The 23,923-nt window shown below is 47.3% G+C and overlaps 1 protein-coding gene across 1 annotated transcript in view; it reads right to left on the bottom strand.

Annotated features, from left to right (window-relative positions):
* Positions 1–17,638: 17,638 nt before the first annotated feature.
* ZCCHC7 (zinc finger CCHC-type containing 7) overlaps positions 17,639–23,923 on the bottom strand; it is a 199,042-nt gene continuing 192,757 nt past the window's right edge. Inside the window, exons 7-9 of the mRNA XM_081103696.1 lie at positions 22,550–22,645; positions 20,955–21,072; positions 17,639–19,110 (exon numbers count right to left, since the gene is read on the bottom strand). Of these exons, the coding sequence (XP_080959822.1) occupies positions 18,671–19,110; positions 20,955–21,072; positions 22,550–22,645 (654 nt within the window). The 3' untranslated portion in view covers positions 17,639–18,670. The remainder of the gene's footprint in view (positions 19,111–20,954; positions 21,073–22,549; positions 22,646–23,923) is intronic.

Genomic DNA, 23,923 nt, shown 5'->3' with positions numbered 1-23,923 from the left:
AGGGAAGCTAGTGGGAAAAGCGGGATAAAAATGTGAAGGGACAGGATGATCACTACCACGTGAGCTGAAGCTAAGAGACAGAGCAGTAGACCTCACCTACCGCACTGTGGAAAACACCGGGTGGAAACACATCGACATCTGGATGGTACGAAGGGATGGATGAGGGTAACTATTTTTCCTCTTTTGCAAATTCCCTGGGATGGTCTTATGTGACTTTTATAGAAATGCCTTTTCATAAAATGAAGTGCAGGCTGGTCGCACTCAGGACGCTCATGCCAGAGGCGGCCAGGGCCCATGGACTCCACCCAAACCTGGGAGCCAGCACCAGAACAAGCCCCTGCTGTGGTCAGAGACCAGCTATTGACCAAAGGCAAACAAATGTTTCTTCACACTTTGACCTCCCCCCTCAAATGAGCAGGAACCCCACCTTCAGTGTTGGTCAAGGTTACTCAGCTAAATAACAGGGGGGCTGGGGTTAGGGGAGGGTGTCTGACCTCAGGAGAGCAGGCCAGAGCTTCTTGGGCACCTGGTCCTCAGCACCCAGCCAGCCGGAGGACCCAGGCCATGTGGGGGATACTGAGGGCACCTCTATCGCCCCCAGTGCTGCTCACATGGTATCAGAACCCCACCAGAAATGGCACTGGAGCTCAGTTCTAATAGCCAGCCCGCCCCCCTGGCCTCTTATACATATAAATTGGGTGTGATCCCCTTGGGAACTGTAATTGTATTCATGGAGATTGCGCCATCTAATTTGAATATAGCAAACTGTACTTGAGAGATATGGCAGCTCTGGTGGCTTCTCCTTGCCCTCCTCCTGTCCCCTTCACGGCCCCAGGCCCAGCCGAGGGCACACACCAGGGCAGGGCCATCTCGGCTCTTTCTGTCTCCACTGAACAGAGAAAAGAACCCTGGGGCTGAAGTCAGTTGAAATCAACAAAACATCAGACCACAGTCTGCATTCCACCTTGTGTTACTTAAGCAAATGACATAACCTCTCTGAGCCTCGGTCTCCTCAGCTGTGAGTGACAAGGGGGTCGGTTCCCAGGGTTGTAGGAGAGCTGCACCCCAGGGAACACACGAAAGCACCCAGCACAGAGCCCTTCTCAGGGGGCAGCGACAGCCCCGGGGCGGCCTTGCTGCCCTTCCCCATCCTGGGCCACTCAGGGCAGATCCGAGCTGTGAGGAGCGCCAGCTACAGCTAGAACAGCAGAGGGACAGTGGGGTGGGGGACTGGCAAAGAGCCTGGGCTCCCTTCTAGGTACCCTGTGTCTGTGGCTCTCTTGCTCCACCTATAAGGCTGTCCTGGTGGCTTGCTGAAACACTCCATGTGGCCATCTCCACCCTCTGCCTCTGCGCAGTGCTGAGTGTGTGTGTGTGTGTGTGTGTGTGTGCGCGCGCGCGTGCGTGCGCGCACATAGGGTGGGGGCAGGGCAGCAAGGCCCCAGTCTAAGCTCTCAGATCCCCCACCTTTGGGCCCCTGCTCCCTCTGCTGAAGCTCCATCTCACCAGCACACAGAATACCAGGGAAGTAGGGCTTGGCTGATGGGCCAGTTCCTCTACAGCAGTGGTTCTCAACCTTCCTAATGCCGCGACCCTTTAATACAGTTCCTCATGTTGTGGTGACCCCCAGTTTCATTGTTACAAATTGAACATCATTGAAGCATAGTGATTAATCACAAACACAATATGTAATTATATTTGTGTTTTCCGATGGTCTTAGGCGACGCCTGTAAAAGGGTCGTTTGACCCCCAAAGGGGTCGCGGCCCACAGGTTGAGAACCGCTGCTCTACAGACAACCTGGCTTTAGACCTAGGTCGCTCTGGATGACCGGGACAGAAGCACAAAACAGAACATCTGAGCCGGAGCAGTCCCATCCGTCTCACCTCACTGCTCCCGTACTGAGCGGTATCCTGAGTCCAGAACTCAGCTCCTGCCTCTGTCCTGGGCCCTTCTTTGCATCAGCAGCTTTGAACCTGGCAGCTGTCAGAAGACTCGCCCTTCTTAGCTCAAAGCAGGAAAGAGTGGCTGTAGGCAGGGGAGCCAGAGGGCAGACCAGGCCATTGGTCCCACCTGGCCCACCGGGGCACAGGTGCCCCACGAGGGACTTGGCCGGGACATCCCTCCACCCCCGTGGAGGGCATGCTGACAGGTCTCCTCCTGTCTCGGCCCCCTTGTGCCTTGGAAAGGATAAACTGTTTGGCCTTTGGACAAGATTATTTTTGAATGGAACAGGATTGTTATCACTTAATGGAAAATAATTATCCAATGCAAATTAGCTCAACTGTCTGGCTGGAAATAAAGAAGTGAATATTTTGGGCGGTTTCACTGCTGCGAAGGCAGGTATTTTAAGTACATGGGGGTAATGAGAATAGGCTGGCCTCTGCCCTGTGGCTGGGCAGTCTGGTTCACCCTGTTGTCTGAATCAGGGCTTCTCCCAATGGGCCTGTAATGGAGGAGATGGCCGGGCAGAGCTGGAGGCCTGTGGGGGTGCTGAGTGTGGCGGGGACACGTGAAATCCCCGCTCAGAGGTTCAGCCCCCAAGGAATTTATCCTGACAGACGTAGGTCCTAGTCTCTTCTGGGAACGAGGAGACAGAGCGAGCCAGAGGAAAGGAGAGAGAGCTGCTGATGTAAGTGTAATGCGGGAGGTCACTTCTGTCCTCCTCTTGCTGCCCTCCATCCACGCACTGCACCTCCCACCTCCCGGGACCCCGGCCCAAACTGGAGTCCTCCAGACTCCCCGCCAGCCACACCCACACACCCAACTGACCACCAACTCCATCTGCTTTCCTAGGTTCTCCTGGGCTTTGTTCACTTCTTTCCAGCCCCACTGCATCAGTTACCTACTGCTGGGGCACTGCTGCCTAACAAACGGCCCCAAATCTCAGCTTACAGCCACAAGCAGTTCTTTCTCATGGCTCTGCTGCCCTGCTGGCCTCAGCTGGGCTGGCTCATGAGCGTGCAGGTAGGAGGGAAGCTCTGCTCCACGTCTCTCTTCCTCCAAGAACACGGGAGGACCGGACATGTTTTTCTGGTGATGGCAGATGCATAAGAAACATGTGAGGCCTCTTACGGTCAAGTCTCAAGTCTGGCATCCAGTTGCTTCTGCCTCATTTCATCGACCAAAGTCACAAGACCAAGTCCAGAGCCCAGGGCTAGGAGAGTACACCCCTCCGCGCTGAGGCCGCAGCCGGTTTGCATGGAGGGCACCGTGGGTGAAGGCTAGTGCTCTGGTCCTGACCATTTCCTGAGTACCCCCACCTCTGGTCTCACCCCCTTTGATCTATTCTCCACAGCGCAGTTTGTTCCTTCTAACATGCAGACCTGCCCATGTCATGGTGCAGCTTAAAATCCTCCCTTAGCGTGGTGGTCTTATTTCCTTTTCTGAGAACAACTGGAATTCCATTGTAAAAGCTCTGTCTTTAACAATCTACTAAGGGTCCTATGAGATGTGCCAGCTGTCACGGAGGCCCCTTTGGCTGAGCTGCCCTTGCTCTCCTGCTTCTAGGGGCTGTTCGTGCCTGTACAGCAGTACACGGGAGATCTGCCACCTGCACAGGCCTGGGCCCCAGGAAGCGCTCGGAGCTGGAGCAGCAGGACCGGGCTGCGGGAGGAAGGCCAAGTACAGTGCCAGGCTCATGGGAGGGACCGTGATGCTCTTCCAAAACCCAACCCCAAATCTACCCAGATGTAACCGTTGCCGCAGTAACCGCCGGTGCTTAATGACATTGCATAGATAAGGGCTACTCAAAGCATGACCTGCAGGCCAGTGCCGGTCTGCAACTTCCCTGTCACATTTCCATGAGAGATCCAGGAGCCTGCAACCAGAATGGACACCACTGTCCAGGGCCCAGCACACAGTTCAGGTCAGCTGACTTTTTCTCATAGCGAGACTTTGTCGGGAGGAAGCGGTGTGCTCACTTCCTCTCTGGTGTGAGCTCCTTATCGCATGTGTAGCTTGTGGCCCTGCTCATGTCTCCTCTGCTCCTGGGACATGGACCTGAGGTTCCCAAGCATCTGCATGGTCCCCCAGAATATAATTACGAAGGTAGGGAGAAGACAGATGCAAACCCAGGAAACTTCTCTTCGTCAGAAAGAGTGGTTAAAAGCTTAGAGGCATAATGCATGCTTGTGATAGATTCAAACAAGACTGTCTCACAGCAAACCACTTAGAGATAAGCAAGAGGAACGGTGTGGCGTGTGTCCTTTCGATGAATATACAAGGACATATTCTTTATGAATATGCACACATTCCCAACCATCTATATGCACGCCTATAAAAATGGCAATTTAATTTTTTTTTAAAAAAATGGACCTTAGTGTGCATTAGTTCTGCAACGTTAATGCTTATTGTTCTGAAACAAAGCACAAAAATGTGCAAAGTTCTGAGGGACCACAGAGGACGAGGGACTGGTGCCCGAAGGAGGTGGCCCTGGTTGTGGCCCGAAAGTGGAGCCCTGACAGTGGTCCTGAGGGGGCTGCCCTGCCTGGGGGGGGCCTGAGTTCTGTGCTGTCCGCTCACCCAGCCAGCTTCACTGAGCGGCTGCTGACCATGGCAGGGTTTCGCTGGGCAGAGAGGTGGGTGACAGCAATGCCAGTGGTAAGGGACGAGAGGTTAAGGAATGGGGGGGTGACCCCTCTGTGGCTCACCCCTCTCCCACATTATTGTAAAGCTCATGCACAGACCCACGTCCCCATGTCCTGATTCACAACACATCCTTCTTCCCTGTCTCCCTCCCAAAGCTTCCCCTCCCCCCACCAGTGACCCCAAACCCACCCCTGCAGACCCTCCTGCACTGGGAATCAGAGTGGGCCCAGGGGGAGGGAGGGCTGGTGGTTGGGGCCCCGGCTCATTATGAAAGCAAGTGCTGTACTTAAACATCAAGGAGAGAGTTGCATTAAGCCTGTGGTGCTTAGTGAGGAGAAATTAAGTTGTGAAAAGCTGAAGGGAGTTTGGGGGGTTCCACTGTCCCCTCCCAATGAAGACACGGGGAAGTGAGCAAACCCAGCTGGCATCCACTTCCACTTTGACAGCTAGTCTCGTAGAAAGGGGACCCTTTAAACATGGGAATTCACCTTGTGCTAATCTAGATAATAATAATTAAAAAAACCCAACCAAAATACCCCACAGAAATTCAGAAGGAACTGCTGCTCATCTGTGCAAATACGCCAGGTGCCTATCTGCGTCTCATTCCAGTCCTACCTCTGAAATGACTGGCCTGCGCATCTCTCCGGGGTACACCGGCCCCCCTAAAGGCCTCCTCCCAGCTGCCCTGCAGTGAGCCCGAATGGCCTGCCCACCCCAGGCCAAGCCCGGTCACCTGCCAGGCTCCTTATGTGCTTGGTTCACATCACTAACCACCCACACTCCCCTTCCCTCTCAACCCTCCTCTCCTCTCTGGGTCTCTGTGTTGCTCTCTGTAAACGGGGGTAAGGGTTGGTGGTGGTGGTGGTGGTGGGGGGGGGGGGTGTCCAGCAAACGAAAATAAAATGAGGAGAGTAACCTCCAAGAATCCTTCCCAATCTGATCTTAAAACACAAATAAGAAGAAAACAGAGCAGCTAAGGCCCCCTCTGGGTTCAAGGTGTAACCCACGATCTTGTCCTGAGATCCCCTCACCCCATCCCGGGACATTGTGTCTACCTTCTTAGGTGCCCCAAGTTTAAATGACCTATTGGTACCCCCTTCCCTACACATACACACACACACACACACACACAGCCATAGAGAGCCCAGCTCTCTAGTCTGTGCCTGGCCTTCCCATCTTTATCCCAAGAACTTGGGACCTTAGCCACATCATCTGAACTCTTGAGCTCCATATCCACCCCACTGCTCTCCCCCGCACTCCAGCTGACATGGCTGCCTGATCCCCTCGGAGGTCATTGACAACACAGGCCACCCTTAACCACCACACTAGGATTGTTCCTGGAAACAGCACAAGAGACAACTCCATCTGCAGCCCAATGCCCTCGCCCTGTCCCCCTACCTCCCCCACCACACTCCAGGCCCAGCCTGGCCAGTCTCTCCACCTGAATGCATCCTCCACTGGCCCGGAACACATCCTCTGAGCCTTTAAAAGGCCAAAGATTTATGCGGTCTGAAGAGAAACCAGAGCATCCTCTGAGCCTTTAGATGAGCATGTCTGAGATGCTCTTTCTCCCCCATTCATTTTGTGTTCACCTTTGAGCCTTATGTAAGAGACACCTCCCGGCTCCGCAGACTTTGTACCAGTCACCTGTGTATGTGCCATATTAACGTATAGCTTTGTAACACTGCATTTAAAAGTACTTAAAAAAAGACATATAGCCAAAACCGGTTTGGCTCAGTGGATAGAGCGTCGGCCTGCGGACTGAAGGGTCCCAGGTTCGATTCCGGTCAAGGGCATGTACCTTGGTTGCAGGCACATCCCCAGTAGGAGATGTGCAGGAGGCAGCTGATCGATGTTTCTCTCTCATCGATGTTTCTAACTCTCTATCTCTCTCCCTTCCTCTCTGTAAAAAATCAATAAAATATATTTAAAAAAAAAAAGAAAAAAAAAGAAAAAAAAAGACATATAACTTGCATAAAGTGCAGTGACAGCTCAATACGTTTTTCCATATTTATACATCCATGCGTGGGTTTGAGATACAGATGGGACAAACTGAGGCACAAACTGAAAAGCTAAAAGACTCTTGTCAGTCTGTGTGCCTTGGGGAGAGGGCGCTACCTGTAGAAATTGGAGGCCAAAGAAAGTAGACACATGTCGAGCATCCTAGGTTGGGGTTAGGAGATCTCAGGATAAGGTTCTTGATCAAGATCAAGATCAGTGCATTTGTGCACAGGTGGGAGGCCATGCTGAATGTGCAGCTTTAAAAATTTTTATAGCTTAATGGCTTCTGCAGGCTCAGTTGAATTGGTCACTATCATTGGCTTTTCCATTCTCCCACTGTCAAACATTTCCTATATCTACCATTATAGATATAGGAGCCCTGGTTGGTGTTGATCAGTGGTTAGAGCACTGGCCCGCACACCAAAGGGTCATGGATTTGATTCATGGTCAAGGGCATATACTTGGGTTGCAGGTTTGATCCCTAGCCCCAGCTGGGGCATGTGTGGGAGGCAACCAATTGATGTCTCTCTCACTGATGTTTTTCTCTCTTCCTCCCTCCCTCCCTTACCCTCTTTCTAAAAAATCAATGGGAAAAAAAATATCCTCAGTTGAGAATTAACAACAACAAAAGGAATACTCAATGGACACCTTTGTAGGTAATTCTTCTAGGACATTGTTGGTTAGTTTTTAGGGTAAAGTCCTAGAAGTAAAGAATTGGCTAGAGGAGTAGCCCTTATAAGACTCTACACATAAGACCAAAGAGCTGAAATAGAACTTGGATTAAGCTCAGGCTGCCATAACAAAATGCCACACACTGGGAGGCATAAGCAACAGACATTTATTTTGTCATCGTTCTGGAAGCTGGAAGCCACAAATCAAGGTGCTGGCAGGGTTGGATTCCTCTGAGGCCCTCTCCTTCTCTCCTTCTTCCTGCCTCTTCACAGGGTCCATTCCTCTGGACATGTACCCTCTGGTGTCTCTTTGTCATAATCTCCTCTTCCATAAGGACACCAATCAGACTGCATTAGGCCCATCCTAGTGACCTCATGGTAACTCGATTATCTCCTTAAAGTCCTGATCTCCAAATATAGCCAAACCCTGAGGGGATTAGGACTGCAACGTGTGGAACTGGGGGGGAATACAGTTCAGCCCATAACAGAACTTTTTCTTAAAGGTTGGAAATGTCCCTTGGTGTCACTTGACTTGGTTGCGGTCCCCTTGGCTCCTTCCAAAGCTGAGATGGATTTTGGTGTGAAGATCTCTGTGTCTCTCAGCCTCACCTGTCTCCCTTCCTTCCTGTCTCTTATGGCATCACTGTTGACAGCTGCCAATCAACCTAAATTAGAAATTGTCAACCTTCAATGCTCATTGGAATTGCCTGAGAGCTTAAAACACTACCCTAGTGTTTGGGTCCCAACCCAACAGATTCTGATGTCATTGGTCTGGGGGTGCAGCCTGGGCAGGAGAAACCTTACAACTCTTCAGGTGGTTCCCTTTTTGGCCAAGGTGTGAACTTCTAGTCTCTGATCTCTCTTCTTTGCCTTTGCAAAGCATAAGACAGGGCACAGGGGCTGCTTAATTACCGTTTTCCAAAGTTAATTAAAGTTCCATATTCTAAAGCCTGTTTTTAACTCCCCTAAACAAGTTTATTTTAAAGTGTGGCGGTAATTTGGCTCTTTTGTTAAAATTAAGTCCTTAAAATAAAAATTAAAAGACAAAATGGAAAATCACAGGGCATAGAAAATCCACCCTGGGTTTAATAGAGTCTCTTAAATTGGGGACTGGAGTTGCGGGTGGGGGAGTTTGCTATACATTGTGGTCCCTGAGGCTTATGTTCTGTGTAAGCTTTTAACAGAAGAGGATAAAAACTAATTTTCATGAGAGCCCTGCTTCTGTGGTCGGGTGATTAGGACACTGTTGGGTTAAGTTCGGGCTCCTCCAAGTTTTGTGCCCCAACTTCCACTATTTGAAACAAAACTTTAAAAGATCCTGCCCACGGGTGTACCTCACAGACACACTGAGCCACAGACGCCAGAGACACGAGAGTACTTACTGGATGATCCCATTTACATGATGCTCAAGTTCAGGTGAAACTGCCCTACAGTGACAGCCTCCGAAATGGTGGCCTCCGACGTGTGTTTGTTTGTTGGAGAGTGAGGTCCTGAATAAATATTTTCCTGGGGCCTTGGTGATGGACAGAGAGGGACTCATGGCTCAGGTTCTGGGGAAGATGTCTGATACTGGATCCTCTTCAAACCAGGGCTTTCACGGGTGGTCCAGGGCCACCCTGGGCAGGATGGAGTCAGGGCCCCCGACCCTGGGCCCTGGCGGCGTCTGGCCTCTGCTCGCTCTCTCCACGCCTCCACACTGCTTCTCTACCTTCAGCCTTACACCTGGCACAAAATGTCACCTGTGCACGTGCTGTCCTTCCTGCTGAGATTACCCTTCACATCGCAGCGGGGGTGTGTTTCTTTGCCTCCAGGGATGGCCTTACGCCCTCCACTTGTCATTACTTGTTCAGGCATCTGTGCTTGCCATAGGCGGGTGCTCTTTTGGGGACAGTAGTGTTTATTTGTAATACTGGATGCAGTGCTGTGCAACGGAAAGGGGCTTAAACATGGTGCTTGTCATTGAATCGTGTTAGTTTAGGATGGAAAGGGGAGCGTAGACAAGCGTCTTTTGTTACAGCCATCCATTTATTCGTAACAGTATTTGATGGCAACGCTTGTGATTCTAATGACTCTTGGAGAAAGACTCTACTTCAGTGGTTCTCAACCTTCTGGCCCTTTAAGTACAGTTCCTCATGTTGTGATCCAACCATAAAATTATTTTCTTTGCTACTTCATAACTGTAATGTTGCTACTGTTGTGAATCGTAATGTAAATATCTGATATGCAGGATGGTCTTAGGCGACCCCTGTGAAAGGGTCGTTCAACTGCCAAAGGGGTCGCGACCCACAGGTTGAGAACCGCTGCTCTACTTGGTGGGTTGGGATCTACCAACACAGGGGTGGGCTGTCCCCAGCTCCAGAGCGGGCAGCAGAATGGCTTTAGAAAAGAGAGGGACAAGAACTTGACAGTGGGGTGGGCAGTGCTAGAGGGATGGAGGGAAGAAGGAGAGTGGGCAGAGGGGACTGCAAGGATGGTGGGGAGCTGTGCTCTGTGAAAGGTAACACCTCCCCTAGCCCCAAATCTTCACTGAGGTTCCCCACGTTCATGAAATGTTTAATGGGAGCGTATCTGTGTGTGTGTGTGTGTGTGTGTGTGTGTGTGAATATGTATATATATATATGTGCCTGTGTGTATGTGTGGGTATGTGTAAGTGTGTGCCTGTGAGAGTGAAATGTGTGCATGTGGGGATATGTGTGTGTGCATGTGGGTGATGTGAACATGTGTGACAGTGTGCATGTGTGTACGTGTGTGTGTATTGAGAAAACATCTATATATTTCCTGCCTGGACTGTTTCAGGAGGGAGACTGAGGAAGTCAACCTTTGATCTCTCAGTAAACACGGAAAGCACAGACCATGGAGTGGGCTCCATGGGGAGCCAAATCTGAGGGGCCAGTAGTCCCCACCTGAGATCTGAGTCACACATTTACAGGCCCCCATCTCAGGGATAGTCACTAGTTTCATCAAGGGAGCCAATCTTGGTTGCCAGGCACTGCCTACCTGGAACCAGTGTTGAGGATTGAAGTTTCTGAGACTCTAAGGGAAGGGTGATCATGATTGATTAGCAATGTCTGCCCTGGGCTCCACTTGGAACGGTGGCAGCATGCACACCACATGTCTGCCATCTCTGTCCTCCTACTGTGGGCCAAGCAAAGTGCCTGGCCACTGAGGGGCTCCCAGTCTTCTGGGGGAGACTGAGACAGTAGATAGACAACTGAGAGTAGCTATGGGCCAGGCAAGGAGGTCCACAGAGGTGGGGGGCCTGGAGCAGAGGGAAGGTTTCCTCATGGAGTCTCTGGTCAGGCTGACAGGGTTGGGGGAAGAAAAGGAAGAAGGGAACTTCCAGCAAGAGACAGATCCGCAAATTCTCACAGGAGTGACAATGTGGGCATGTCTGGCGGGTGGGACAAGGAGGGGGTGACTGGTGGGGAGGGCCAAGTGCTGTCCCTAGGAAGGTAGTCTGTAACAGGGTCCCCTCAGCCAGGTACAAAGGAGGCAGTGTTCAGCCCAGCAGACACCGGCAGACGGAGCTTGGGCACCCAGCACATCCATCCCAGACTGAGGGGGCTTTCTCCGCTGCTGTTCTGAGCACAGACTGTGGGAACCTGAGTGCTCCCGCTGTTGTGTATGTTGTGAGCTGCTGCAGGTGCAGGACCAAAGGCCACAGATAATTTGCATGGGATGGAGAACACATTTTCAGTTTCCCCCCGTCACAAATTGCAAATTTCACTTTTACAGCCCTTCTTCCCCCATCATAACCACATGGGTTTCTCCACAGCACCTCAGAAGCCTGCTGTCAGAGACGCCCCAGCCTTCCTCCGGGGTGTTTCTGCCTCTTCAGCCTCCAGAGCTCTGAAAAGCTCAACCCCCAGTCATTGATGTCCCTGCCTCACACCTCCTCCAAAGTCTGTCCCCACCCAGGGAGGCAGGAACCTGGGTGTCAGCCTGGCTCTGCCCCAGGGAGGGATCTCCTCTGATCTCTGCCCCTGGCTCCATCCCATACCAATTATCTGCTCCTCTCTCTGGGCCTCAGGTTCCCCACTTGTACCATAGAGGGTTCTAGACTTGATAAATTCTGAAGGTCTCCAAGTTGTAGATTGTCTGATCTTTTTTTTAAATTTTTTAAAATGTTTTTATTGATTTCAGAGAAGGGAGAGGGAGAGAGATAGGAACATCAATGATGAGAGAGAATCACTGATCGGCCGCCTCCTGCACACCCCACAATGGGGAGCAAGCCCGCAGCCCAGGCATGTGCCCTGACTGGTAATCGAACCTCGACCTCCAAGACTGTCTGACCTTGACAGTTCCTTTGTCCTAGGAACTGTTTCTGCCTCGGTTTCTTTCATAGCAAGTGTTGGGCCTTGGGCTGGCCCCTGATGGTCTGGGAACCTGAGGTCTTCCAGGGGTCTCCTCCCCTTCCCGGGACCTGCTACTACTCCCCATTTTCTTTCCAGTTTTCTCCCCGTCCCCAGGTCTGGTTCCTGTGTCTGTGGGTCCATTTGCTCACTGGCTCCTGATGATAACTGCGGGGAGGTGTTGCTTCTAAGGGGCTCATGCTAGCAGGGCTGCCGTGGGGAGGTCTCCTCTGCCCCCTGCACCTGGCTCCAGGCCACAGCCCAGTTTGTTGGCCACAGCTTCTTGCAAATAGCTGCCGAGCAGACTCAATATTTAAACACTAAATGCATTTCTCACTCACTCCTAATGTGTTAAAGTTTTCCGAGAAGTTATTTTCTGTTGACAAAGTGTGGCAGAGACAGGGGAGAGGGGCTGAGGTAGAGGACCCCAAAGCCCTAGACCTGGCTCTTCCTCTGACTTGAGATTTGGCCATGGGCAAGACTTTTCCTCATTCTTAAAAAAATAAAATAAAATAAATATATTGATTTCAGAGAGAAAGGGAGAGATAAAAACGTCAATGATGAGAATCATTGATCAGCTACCTTCTGTACACCCCCCACTGGGGACTGAGTCTGCAACCTGGGCATGTTCAGGCACCGATCGGGAATTGAACCGTGACCTCCTGGTTCATAGGTCAACACTCAACCACTGAGCCACGCCACCTTTTCCTCATTTTTGACCTCAGTTTCCCCATCTGTGAAATGGGGTGCAACAGGGTGAGCCAGAGTGTAGTAGACAATCTTTTAGGTCCTTTTTGCAGTTCTGACATCCACCAGAACTTCAAGGATCCTGCTATGGCCCAGATCCCCCCCCCCCCCCCCCCCCCCTTTGCAAGATGGGGCTGTGGGCAGAGCCTGGCTTGCTGATAGGATGGGAAGGCTGGTGAGAAGACAAGGATCCTGGAACACAGACAGGTAGGTTTCGGAGGCTGAGCCTGTGGTGGTGGCAGGGGAATCCAGAGTGACCCAGGAGGCCAAGGTTAAGTGAAGCAATGAAACCAGAAAACTCCCCTGACTAGCCAAGTGCAGGAGGGCTGCCATGCAAATCGCCAGGAAGAGATGATTAATTGGGTGTAGGCAAAACAGAAGAGAGGTGCCTGGTGACCCATGACCTGTGGATGATGGACCGATGGTGGATCCCCTGGGCCCCCTGAGGCATGGAGGATGAGGTGGGTGTGAAAGGAGGCCGAGGCAGAGTAGCTCCCCTCCCAGACGACTACCCAGGCGAGGCTGGCTGCCAGAGGAGCGGGGCTGGTGGAGGAGGGTGAGAAAGGCACAGATGGTTTCCATTTCAGAGAGGTTCCGTGTTCTGCCCCAACCTCTGACGCCTCACTTGGGGGGAGGAGGGGTGCGGAGAAGCGGAAGCAGGGACTTTTCTGATCAACATTTCTAGTGTCTAGAGCTACCAGAATCCATGGGCCCTCTGGGAGGCTTCCTTCCAGTCCCTGGCCCCCCTCTCAGAAGATGCTTGAATCTCCACGGCTCTGGTAACTCACCCCCTGGGACCAGGAGCTCACTGTGTCCCTGGCCTATTCCACTGTCGGAAACTCTGGCCAGGAAGGCTTCTCGGCACCAAGCCAGTCTCCTCCCCAGCTGCATTGGCATGTGGTACAGCATTCCTGGATGTTCAGCCTGGTTCTAGTCTGTGGAGAATTTTATGTAGGATGCAGGAATAAATAATGTAAACTTATTACCAAGGTGCAAAAGTTACTTGGCAGGCCTGGTACCTTGTTCTAGGGATTAGGATTTTGTCAAAGTTTCTGACTCCAGTTTCCATTTTTGAGATAAAGACTATTGTGATGGCTAATTTTATGTCAAATGAGCTAGGCTATGGCTCCCAGCTGTGCAGCCAAACCCTAGATGTTGCAGGAGAGGTATTTTGTAGATGGGAACGAATCAGTTGACTTTAAGTAAAGATTATCCTCCACAATGTGGAGCTCATCCAATTAGCTGAAGGCCTCAAAGGCAAAAAGTGGGGAATCCTGTTCAAAATGGTAAAATACTGCCTGCGTTTCCAGCCTGCTGGCCTGCCCTACGTATTTTGTTTTGAACTTGCCAGCCCCACAATTGTGTGAGCTTGTATCTTTGTTGTAGAGCTGAATGGGGATTGCACCTGTCTTGCCCACTAAAGAAAGCAAAAGCTCCCCAAGGGCAGGGTGCCCTGGATGCCAGGGCAGGACCAGGGCACGGGGTGGAGCTGTGAACCAAGGGTTCTTTATGGTGGCTTCCCTTCTGGCTGCTTACTGTGAGGGCCTAATTGCTGACCTGGACACGCCTGGCAGAGCCGAGCACTGAGCCACACAGGGCGGGTGACTGCTTCCAATTTCAGAATGAAGAAACAGGCCCAGAGAGGTGGTCAGAGGTCATTGGAGCTCAAAATGGCACGTCCTTGTGATGGCATCTGATCAGCAATGAGTTTATACTGGTCTGTTGGGTGCAAGAGGTGGAGTTACGTTTGGAAGACATACTCAGGAGGACGTATGTGGAAATCTGTAAGGGCTGTTCACTGGGGTACATAGGCCTGAACTCTGAGATGAGAAGTTAAGCAGATTACAGCGATGGTCTGTTTTCCCCATAGGAAATCCTTCCTTTCCATGTGTACCCACCTCTTCTCCTCACCTGGGTGGCCACAGGGCATTTCTCATGTGAATAGGAGATAGGAGACTCCTGGTCTCCAACCCGCTCTGGGTCCCCAGCACCGTTCTAGTGACTCCCCGAGACTCCCCTTTCCCCTTCCTTCTGGTAGCCCTTCCATACCTCCCCACGCCTGTCACCCCCATTCCTTTATTCTCAGAAAAGCTCCTCCATCAAAAGGGAGACACTGAGGATAACATTTCCCATCTCGCTCACCAGTCTTCAACTCCTTTCATGCATCCCTCTGGACCCACCCATTCCCTCCTTGAGTGCCATTAAGTGCGTTTTCTTTAGTTCTCCATCATCCGCTCCACTTTCAGCACTTTCCTGTCAACGGTGACCTGACTCTGCCAGTCCTCTGTCAACATTTCATAGCCAAGGGTCTACAAAGAGACATACTAGAACATTTTCTCTTCTTCCCTGTTTAGAAAGAGACACATTCTCTCCTCTTGGCTGCTCATTCCCTCCAATACCATGGCACTAGTTTGGTTAAAAAAAAAAAAAAAAAGGTCTCCAAGAAGCCACATGCTCCCAAATCTGACAGATGCTTTCTATTCATATGTATGTTTGCCCAATGTTTATTTCACAAAGGAATTGAGGTATAAGGATATATGCAAGATCAGAAATTAGGAATAATTACAATAGTCTTAAGCAACATATAAACCAGAATGGAAATTCAGAGAAAAACAACAGAGAAAATACTGCATTACCCCAATAAAGGCTCAGAGAATTAAAACAAGTGCAACTTGGTAGAAGCAATTCTTTTTACAGCTTTTGGGGTGTGTAGTAGGTTGCACAGTGTTCCCTCAAAAGTTATATCCAAGTCTTAATCTCTGGTACCGGTGACTATGAACTTATTTGGATATAGGGTATTTGCAGATGTAAATAAGGATCTTGGGATCAGACCATCCTGGATTTAGGGTGGGCCCTAGAGCCAAGACATAGAGAGAAGACGGAGGCAGAGATTGAAGTTATGCATCTACAAGCCCCAAAGGCCAAGACCTGCCACCAGCCACCAGCCACGGGAATCTAGGAGAGGCAAGAATGAATCCTCCTTCACGTCAGGAAGGAACCAACTCTGCCAACACCTTGATTTTGGACTTTTGGCCTCCAGAGCTGTAAGAACACATTGCTGTTATTTTAAGCCCTCTGGTTTGTAGTGACTTGTTACCATGGCTTCAGGAAAAAAATATGGGGCACATCCTTGCTGTTTCATAGCCTTTACTGACAGGGTTCCTTGTTCTTGAAGGGCTGTTCCACTTCTGTTAACCTGGAAAACACTCTGTTACAAAGACCCACAGGAAGTCCTGGCTAGGAGAGGTCCTGCCTACCCCTCTCAACTCCTCCAGCCACTGCCCCACTGTATGGCAAGGTCTTCATTTTTGTGTTTGTCTCTTCAATTGCTTGTTAGCCCCTGAGGCTTGAGATTTCTCTTAAAGTCAACCTCAAGCAAGAAGACTACCACCATAAAAAAGGTCCATGGCAAATATTTGTTGGTTAGAAGGCAATAAGAATATCCAAGAGGGGAGGATTAATACCGGCTGGGGTGGTCATGACAGTGGAACAGAATAGTCGGCACAGGCAATCACGCAGGGATCAAGATAACGAGGACAGAGTAATAGGCTGTCTTGTTTTGTGTGGAATCTTTTGTTGGCAGAAGAATTTCCAGTTGTTTTTTTATGAGAAGCTTCTCTCCATATCTTTTATCAACAGATTATTGATATGTTAACCCTGTCTCTCTTCACACAAACACAGCCCACATCAACCTTTTCACTGCAGCATTAACAAATAACGTTTCTTTGCCCATCGAAGTGGCAAAAAGAAAAAGGCATGAAAATACTCCATGTTACTCTTGGAGCGGGCTGCCAGGAATGTAATTTGCAATATGTATGAAACCTTGCATGAAATAGATGCATTTTTTGGACCCATAAATTCTATTTTATCACAATGAAATAATTGAAGAATATATGGTGTATGTAGAAGGATTTTTTTCTAAAACTAATAAAAATTAGAAACAACCAAAAAGTTCAGCAACAGGAAGCTGGTTAAATAACTTATATATAGCTACATAATAGGATATCATGGAGCCACGAAAAACAATGATGTAGATATGTATTTGATTGAAAATATTTTCACTATTAAATATAAAAACAGGTTACAAAATAATGTATATATGTATAAAAAACATATGGGAGGATAGATAGTAAGAATGTTACCCTTATCTTTGGGTAGAAGAATCAGGTATGATTTTATGTTAACACCCCCCCCCCCCCCGCAATGAATATGTACTCCTTGTGAAACATAAAAATAAACAGCCTGATAAGAGGCACTGTTAATAGCATAGTTCTGGCCCACAAAAGCCAGGCTTTCCGTTGAGAGAATGGGAGGTGGTGCCTCTCTGCTCAACTCTAAAAATGCCAAATGTGAACCGAGCCAGAACCCAGAAAAAGGAGCCCCTCAGGCTGCTTCTAATTAAAACAGGTTCAGAGGCAAAAGACATTGAGAGTCTTCTCCATCCTCGCAACACAGAGCTCTGCACTGTTCGGGACATCTGCTTTTCTTCTCTTTAAGACTTAAAGTCTTATTTGATTGTCCAGCCGCCGCATATTTTAAACTCCACTTTCTTGTACGGAAAGTCAGTGTGTGAGGAGGCTGACTGCGGACTGTAAGCAGGTGCCAAGGACCGTGAGGAGGAAATGGAGCAGAGGCTCCTCTGTGTTTGGCCTTTCCTTACCATCCTTTCGTATCTGACTATAAATGCATGGACCTGAAGGGTAAATTATACCCCAGAACGAATGTTCTACTCTAAAAATGTTCTTATAAAAATATACAGTTGGGAGGAAAAATAAGAGAATGTGCAGAAACAAATAGAAAAGAAAGCTTCCTTTCTTCCCTTCTCCAAACAATCATCTACGTATGGAAGATGCTACAGAATGGCAATCCCATTTCTGTCCTGAAAGCAGAGGCCCTCGGATCGGCAGGAATGCCAGGCACACCATGCTCGTTCTGGTCCTTCTGAGGAATCATGCCTGTTTTCTCAAGGCACACCACTCCATGGAGCCGCTGGCACTTCAGCAGGGTGTTAAGTCTCTGGTCACCTATCTTAGGGTCAAAACATTCCCAGTTGATGTGAGGACGCCACACACCAACACACAATGAACACTTACACTGAGCAGCAAGCTGAGCAGCCACAGGGCAGGTGAGGATGGAAGCCTGTGGGCCTACAATTTACATGGGAGCTGACTTGGGAGGAGAGAGTTTTCCCCAGAGAGACAAGAGAGCGGATCCTACCAGATATTTGGCAGTTTGTGTAGTTCACAAAGACGAACTTAAGAATCTAACATTATAAATCTGTCTTAGCGTACCTTGTTTTATTCTGGCACAGAGTTAGTGCTTGGGCAACAAGGGCACTCTAACCCTAGTTACTGGAGATTTTATAACTTTAGTCACTTGTCCAACCCAAGTATGCTCTTTGTCGCCCAAACTCTCATTGGCTTTTTACACATCAGACACATTTATTTACTCTATTTCAGACATTTTATTTTTCCAATTCTAACATTAGGCCTTGTTAAGTACAAAAGCTCATAAGTACAAAAATTTCTGTATAGCTATACAGTTAAAAAACCCATGAAAACAAAACAATTTTTAAAAGTTGGGCGGTGTTCATCTCTATATAGCCGTGACAGTGTTCTGGAAGTGTGGCTGTAGAAATGGTAGAAACTATTTCATGGTGAGGACATCAACAGTTTTGAGGACTCTTTTTCACTTGTTTCAGGAAATCTGTCCTGGGACATTCACACTGGATGGATTCCTTGCCTGTATTTCACAACAGCCCACTTCCCTGCTTCTTCAGGGCTTCAGTGACGACGCCTTCATTGTTCATCCCTGATGCTCTGACCAAAGGAAGATTTTGACCCCAGCTTCAGAAGCCAGTAAAGCTTAGATTTATAACTATTATCCTTTCCAATGTTAGAAAAAGAGTAATGATGAAAAAGATCTATGAATTTTTCATGTTAGCGTTGATTTCTCTTCCTGCAAGGACTTAATTTACATATGCACACGGAAGATGAATTACATTTGATGAGCTTTAATTTTTTCAAAGTATTTTTAAAAATTCTCTTGAAAAGATTAATTCTTCCAATCTGTAGGATTCTGAGTAAAAATCAACTGGACCAGGGGAAGTCCGAGTTTATTTTTGTTTTCCCGCCTAGTAACCTCCTGGACACAGAGAACAGATTTGCAAGGTCTTCATTCAGTAGCTCTAGGGTATGGCTGAGATTAAACAAAACAACAAAACAAAATTCACTTTAATTAGTAAAAAGACTGGCAGAATGTTGCAGACATGAAGAGCAGACAAATGCGGGGGAGCCAAACCGGCAGCTGCCTCACAGTCTAGACTTTTTTTTCCTCTGCTTAATAAGAAATAAGTTATCATCGTCCTCCTCCTCCACCCGGTGCTCCTTCTTCTTGTGCTTGCCCCGCCTGCCCTCTCTGGGCAGCTTGTCTTCTCCCGGCTTGTGCTGGTGTGAGTGGTGAAAGGACTTGTGAGGCTTCTGGGTTTTGAAGGTGCCAAGGGAAGAGTGGGTTCTGGGGCCTCTGGGAAAGTCCTCATCCACATCATGACACCTGTCGGCCTTCCTGTGCTTTTCACGCTCCCTGTTGTTCCTGCTCATTGTTTCTTTTTGGGTTTCTTTCTTTTCTTGAGGCCACCTTGTGTTTCTCCTTGAGGCGTGGCTCTTCTTCATGTCATGGTGGGACCTCTGATTTGCTGCTTTTGTATGCGGCCTCTTGAACTGCCCTGGAAATTCCCCATTTTTCTGGAGTTCTGGAAAATATAAAAGTATTTTTGCATATTCTGCAGCAAGATAGTCCATGCAGAACTCTCCTAAGTCTGTAAATAACTTAGCAGAGAGGGAAGCCAGACATTTAAATGCATTAACGATAGGGCATTCTCAAGGGCCCTTACTAAAGTAAAAGTCACTCACTAAGAACTATATGGCTGTAGTTATACATTTCTGATTGCTAACAGTGAACATCCAGCAGTCCAATGATAATCATTCTGTTCAATACAATCTAACTAGGTTAAACAGTGCAGATGAGGGCGAGTGAGAGTAGTCATCATCCTAGCTTCCTGAAGAAAAGACATGTCTGACCAATTCAAGGGACAGCCCTTGATAGTAAGGTTAAGCGAGATGCACAACAGTCTTATTGACAGACTCATATGATATTTCAATTACACCCTAAAGATAAAGTCTGGCCATAGTATTTGGTTAGAGGTGGATGCCAAAGTGGACAGATTATTCCTCCAGAGCAGAGATCGCTGGCTTGGAGACTGAGTATGTAGTTGTGCAGATCTGATGCTATGTTTTGTTAGGACTTGGCTCTCACTACAAGGATCTGATAGCAGTGATTCTGACAGGGTAGGTGGGAGATGAGGTTACAGTACAGGATGAAAATTAACATGTCAACAGAATCTTCAGAGACTAAAGAAGTGCCTCCCCTCCAAATGAAATGAAGTGCAAAGTAATATATTTAAAAATGAATTTTGGAATATAGAGAAAAAAATAAGTAATGACTTATAGACTTCGGCATAAAATGAAAATTCCAATGAATCACAGCAAGCTTCAAAGTGAATCTGTGCTGCAGAGCTGTCAATATAACCAGTTAAAAAGGAAACTAAATCGTTTTTCTCTGATTATAAAACTTATAAAAACACTCATTACAGAAAATTTGGGAACTAAAGAAAAGCATAAAGAAAATAAAACAGAAGCACCCATAATCCTTTAATCCAGAGACGACATTTTGGTGCATTTCTTTTTAATGTTTTAAAAAGAATCTGGAAAAGAGTAACAAAAAAGGCCCAAAGAATCAACAATGTATAGGTCAACTTGAAATACAAAGAATTGTTTGTCCCCAAAGCAAGACAAATAATTGGTAAACCACCTTGAAGTATATTGCAAGAAAGAACAGAGGTAGAGAAAACAGGCTTACGTTATAGGATAATTTAATGAGAAAGAACCTTATGCGATAGCAACATAATAAAGAAGCCACAGAGAGTGGCTATGGACCTGGAGCTCAGCTCATGGCCGATAGGAAATGACTTCTTTGGGGAAGCTCCAGGAAGTCACCCAGTAGGGATGCCTGTCTTTCTATGAAAATTACTAGAGCTACACAAACGGGGAACAAATCACTAGTCAAACAGAAAAATCTCAAAGAGCCTTTAAAACTCTGCCTACATATATGGATAGAAGTCCTTTCTGGACATTTTCTAAAATTATCATTATGTTAGAAAAATGTTTATTGGGAATAGATTATAACACAGGGTTTTTTTTTTTTTTTTTTTTTTTAAATGTATTTTAGAGAGGAAGGGATAGGGACAGAAAGAGAGAGAAACTTCCATTGGTTATGTACCCCAACTGGGAATTGAGCCCATGACCTTCCAGTGTATGCAATGATGCTCCAACCAACTGAGCCACACTGGCCAGGGCACAACATAGGATTTTTGAAGTGGGTACTTGATTTCTGGAGATCAAGAAAATTCCAGTTTCCATGGTAATTAAAAACATTTTCTGTGTTAACCAATGACCCCCAAAGCAGGTAAAAACAGTGCGAAAACAGAAATTTGGGAACTACTGCAAAATTGATCTAGCAAGAAGTCTAACAACATACCTTTTACTTTTCGTTTTATTCTGTATTCTCGCTCCCGAATTTCATATTTGTCATCATAGTAGTAGATGAATGGAGATGTTGGAAAGGTCTGGTTAAACATTCGCCTTTCTGTACATTCCTGCAAATTTTTTTAGAAATTAGAATGTCACAAGGGCATACTGTTCTGACAACCTTTTTGCAAGGTTATGGATGACTGTGAGTAGAGATGAGTCCCACATCACTGATACGCATTCTTGGCTGCAGGCTGTGGTCTTGCTGGGACACTGGGAGGATCACCCAGCCTGACATCCAATCAAGTATTTTTTCAGACTTGAATTTTCTTCTCTTACTTCTTTACCTATGAAAACCTTACCTTTTTTCAATCTTTCCTGCCAACCCCCCCCCCCCCCCCCCCCCCCCAGGCTGAGTTGACAGCAATGGCTGGGAGGAAGAGAGGTTCCTACTGCACTGCCTCACACCTGTTGGAGGGTTTATTCTATTTGGCCTTGTGTTGTATTAGATCTGTGCTTCTTTGTCTCTTCAACAGCCTTTTGTCAAGTGCTTTCCCCGCTCTCTTTCCCCTCACATTTACACCCTAGATGTGGGGGTAACTTCCTAGCTCTGTGCTCTTTTTCCTACCACACAAGTGGTTTGTAAACTTATTTTAACAAATACTCACTGGGGGGAAACAGTTGATTCTTATGGTGGGGAGCAGTGTGGTGGTGGGTTGTGTCCAGTTTGAAATGCTCTTAGGTCAGTGGTTCTCAACCTTCCTAATGCCGCGACCCTTTAATACAGCTCCTCATGTTGTGGTGACCCCCAACCATAAAATTACTTGCGTTGCTACTTCATAACTGTAATTTTGCTACTGTTATGAATCGTAATGTAAATATCTGATATGCAGGATGTATTTTCATTGTTCACGACCCACAGGTTGACAACTGCTGTCTTAGGTGATTTTGAAACACCCCAACGGAACCCTCTCATCTCTTCAATTCCCCCACTCAGGATCAGATCCTCCTGTCATTCATTACCCTAGGACAGCTCCCTATTCTCATGACTCTGACCTTCCCATGCCTGATAGTTTCCAAATCCATACCCTTGGCCTAAATACACCCATTTAGTAGGCTTTTATAAAAATCATGACCTGTGACATATATCCATCCATTCAACATGCCTGAAACCAAATATCTTTCTTTTCTTTGAAAGAGGTTTCCCTTTGGAACGTTCCCATTTCTGTCTTTTGCCACCTTGCCTAAAATTTACTTATGCGAGTTCAATACTTCTTAGCTAAGTATTGAAGAAAAATTAGAATACCTCTTAGGAAGAAAGTATGTGAAAAATCCATATAAAGTTTAACTTAATTTATCATAATTTTGGCATTATATACTTGATTTGTAATTCTAAGCATCTGATCAAGCTGGTACATACATACATTTAGGAACATAACTGGCAGGGATGAGAGAAGTACGTTAGTTGAAACTATATTAAATCTCACTTTAGAATGTTAGTTCCTAAAAAAGTAAGCATTCAGATTACATTATTTTTGAGTTCATCTTTCATCAATCGCTTCCTGACAACAGAATGCTTTATGCCCAAATGCCACTCAGACTTACATGTCCATAATGGCCTTCTTGACCACAGTTGTAGCAATACATTAAGGCTGATTGTCCAGAAGGAGTCTTCGGCTTTTTGGGTGGTCCAGGTTTAGTCTGCAACATGAATATTTGTAAGGTTTTATTAAACTTAGAAGAAAATTAAAACCTCATTCTTTCTAAAAAAGCTCTTTTTAGGTAAGAGAGTCCTTAGAAATATTGTCTTCTAGAAGTCAGTGTAGAGACCCCACCTTCAGGTGACTCTGTAACACGATAACAATTCCTTTATTCTTAATGTCAATGTGTGCTTTCCTCTCCTTCCTTACACTGCATTCCATTCAGCATTATATCCAACACTGTGTTAGGTATTAGGTATCCCAGATAGAAAAGGATAACAGGCTAGTAGAACATGACAGGCATATAAATAGATAATGACAGGACAATGTAAACACAGTGATAGAAGCATGTACAGGTATTAATGGAGTGGCAAGACAGACCCACCATTGGATGGGGTGAGGCAGTTAGGGAAAGCTTTCTTGGAAATACAAATTTTAAATTTACTCTCAAAGAATTAGGTGTAAGTCAACTGGATAATCCTTGGTAGAGGGGACAGCGTGAACAATGGCATGAAACCAAGAAAGAGCAAACCTGCCAACAAAGTATAAGATGCATGGCCAGGTCGTGGCTGGTGTGCTCAGTGGTTAGAGTGCTGGCCCAAACACTGGAGTTGCAGGCTCCATCTCCAGCCCTGGTTGGAGTACATGTGTGAGGCAACCAATTGGTATGGTACTTTCACATAAATGCTTCCCTCTTCTATCTTTTTCTCTCTCTTTCCCTCCCTCAACTCTCTAAAAATCAATGGAAAAAATATCCTCTGGTGAGGATTAACAACAACAAAAAGATGCGTGACCAGGTATAAGGAAAATGAGGCTGGAGAAAGCATGGCAAAAAAATGGAGGGCTTATAAGTCATGTTAGGGAGCTTGGGCTTTATCTAGTGCCATGTGTAAGGATTTAAGTGGGGGGAGCAGAGTAGTTAGAATTGCATTTTGGAAAAACCATTTTGGCTTGTAGCTATAAGGAGGATGACTATAAGCAAGAGGAGGTTAGATGAAGGAGAAAGACCAATGAAGTGGCTGTTGGCCAATTACAGGTGAGGTGATGAGGGCCCAAACTACCAGAGTAATAAGAATAAAGACCTAGTTTACAGATACTTGATTTTTTAAAGAAAAAATAAGGGGGAGATGCCGGAGTCCATTCATTGTCCTCACTAGCTGAGTTTAGACAGAGACCCCCAAAAGCTAGTAACCTTTGAAGTCCTAGCAAAGGTCAGGACTGCGCACTACCCAGTTAATCTAGGAGCCACCCGTTAATTTAGGTAATAATAGTTGAAGCA

This window comes from Myotis nattereri (assembly GCF_964212035.1).
Source record: "Myotis nattereri genome assembly, chromosome: 12".
Taxonomy (NCBI): Eukaryota; Metazoa; Chordata; class Mammalia; order Chiroptera; family Vespertilionidae; genus Myotis; species Myotis nattereri.
This window is presented reverse-complemented; position numbering and strand designations above follow the sequence as displayed.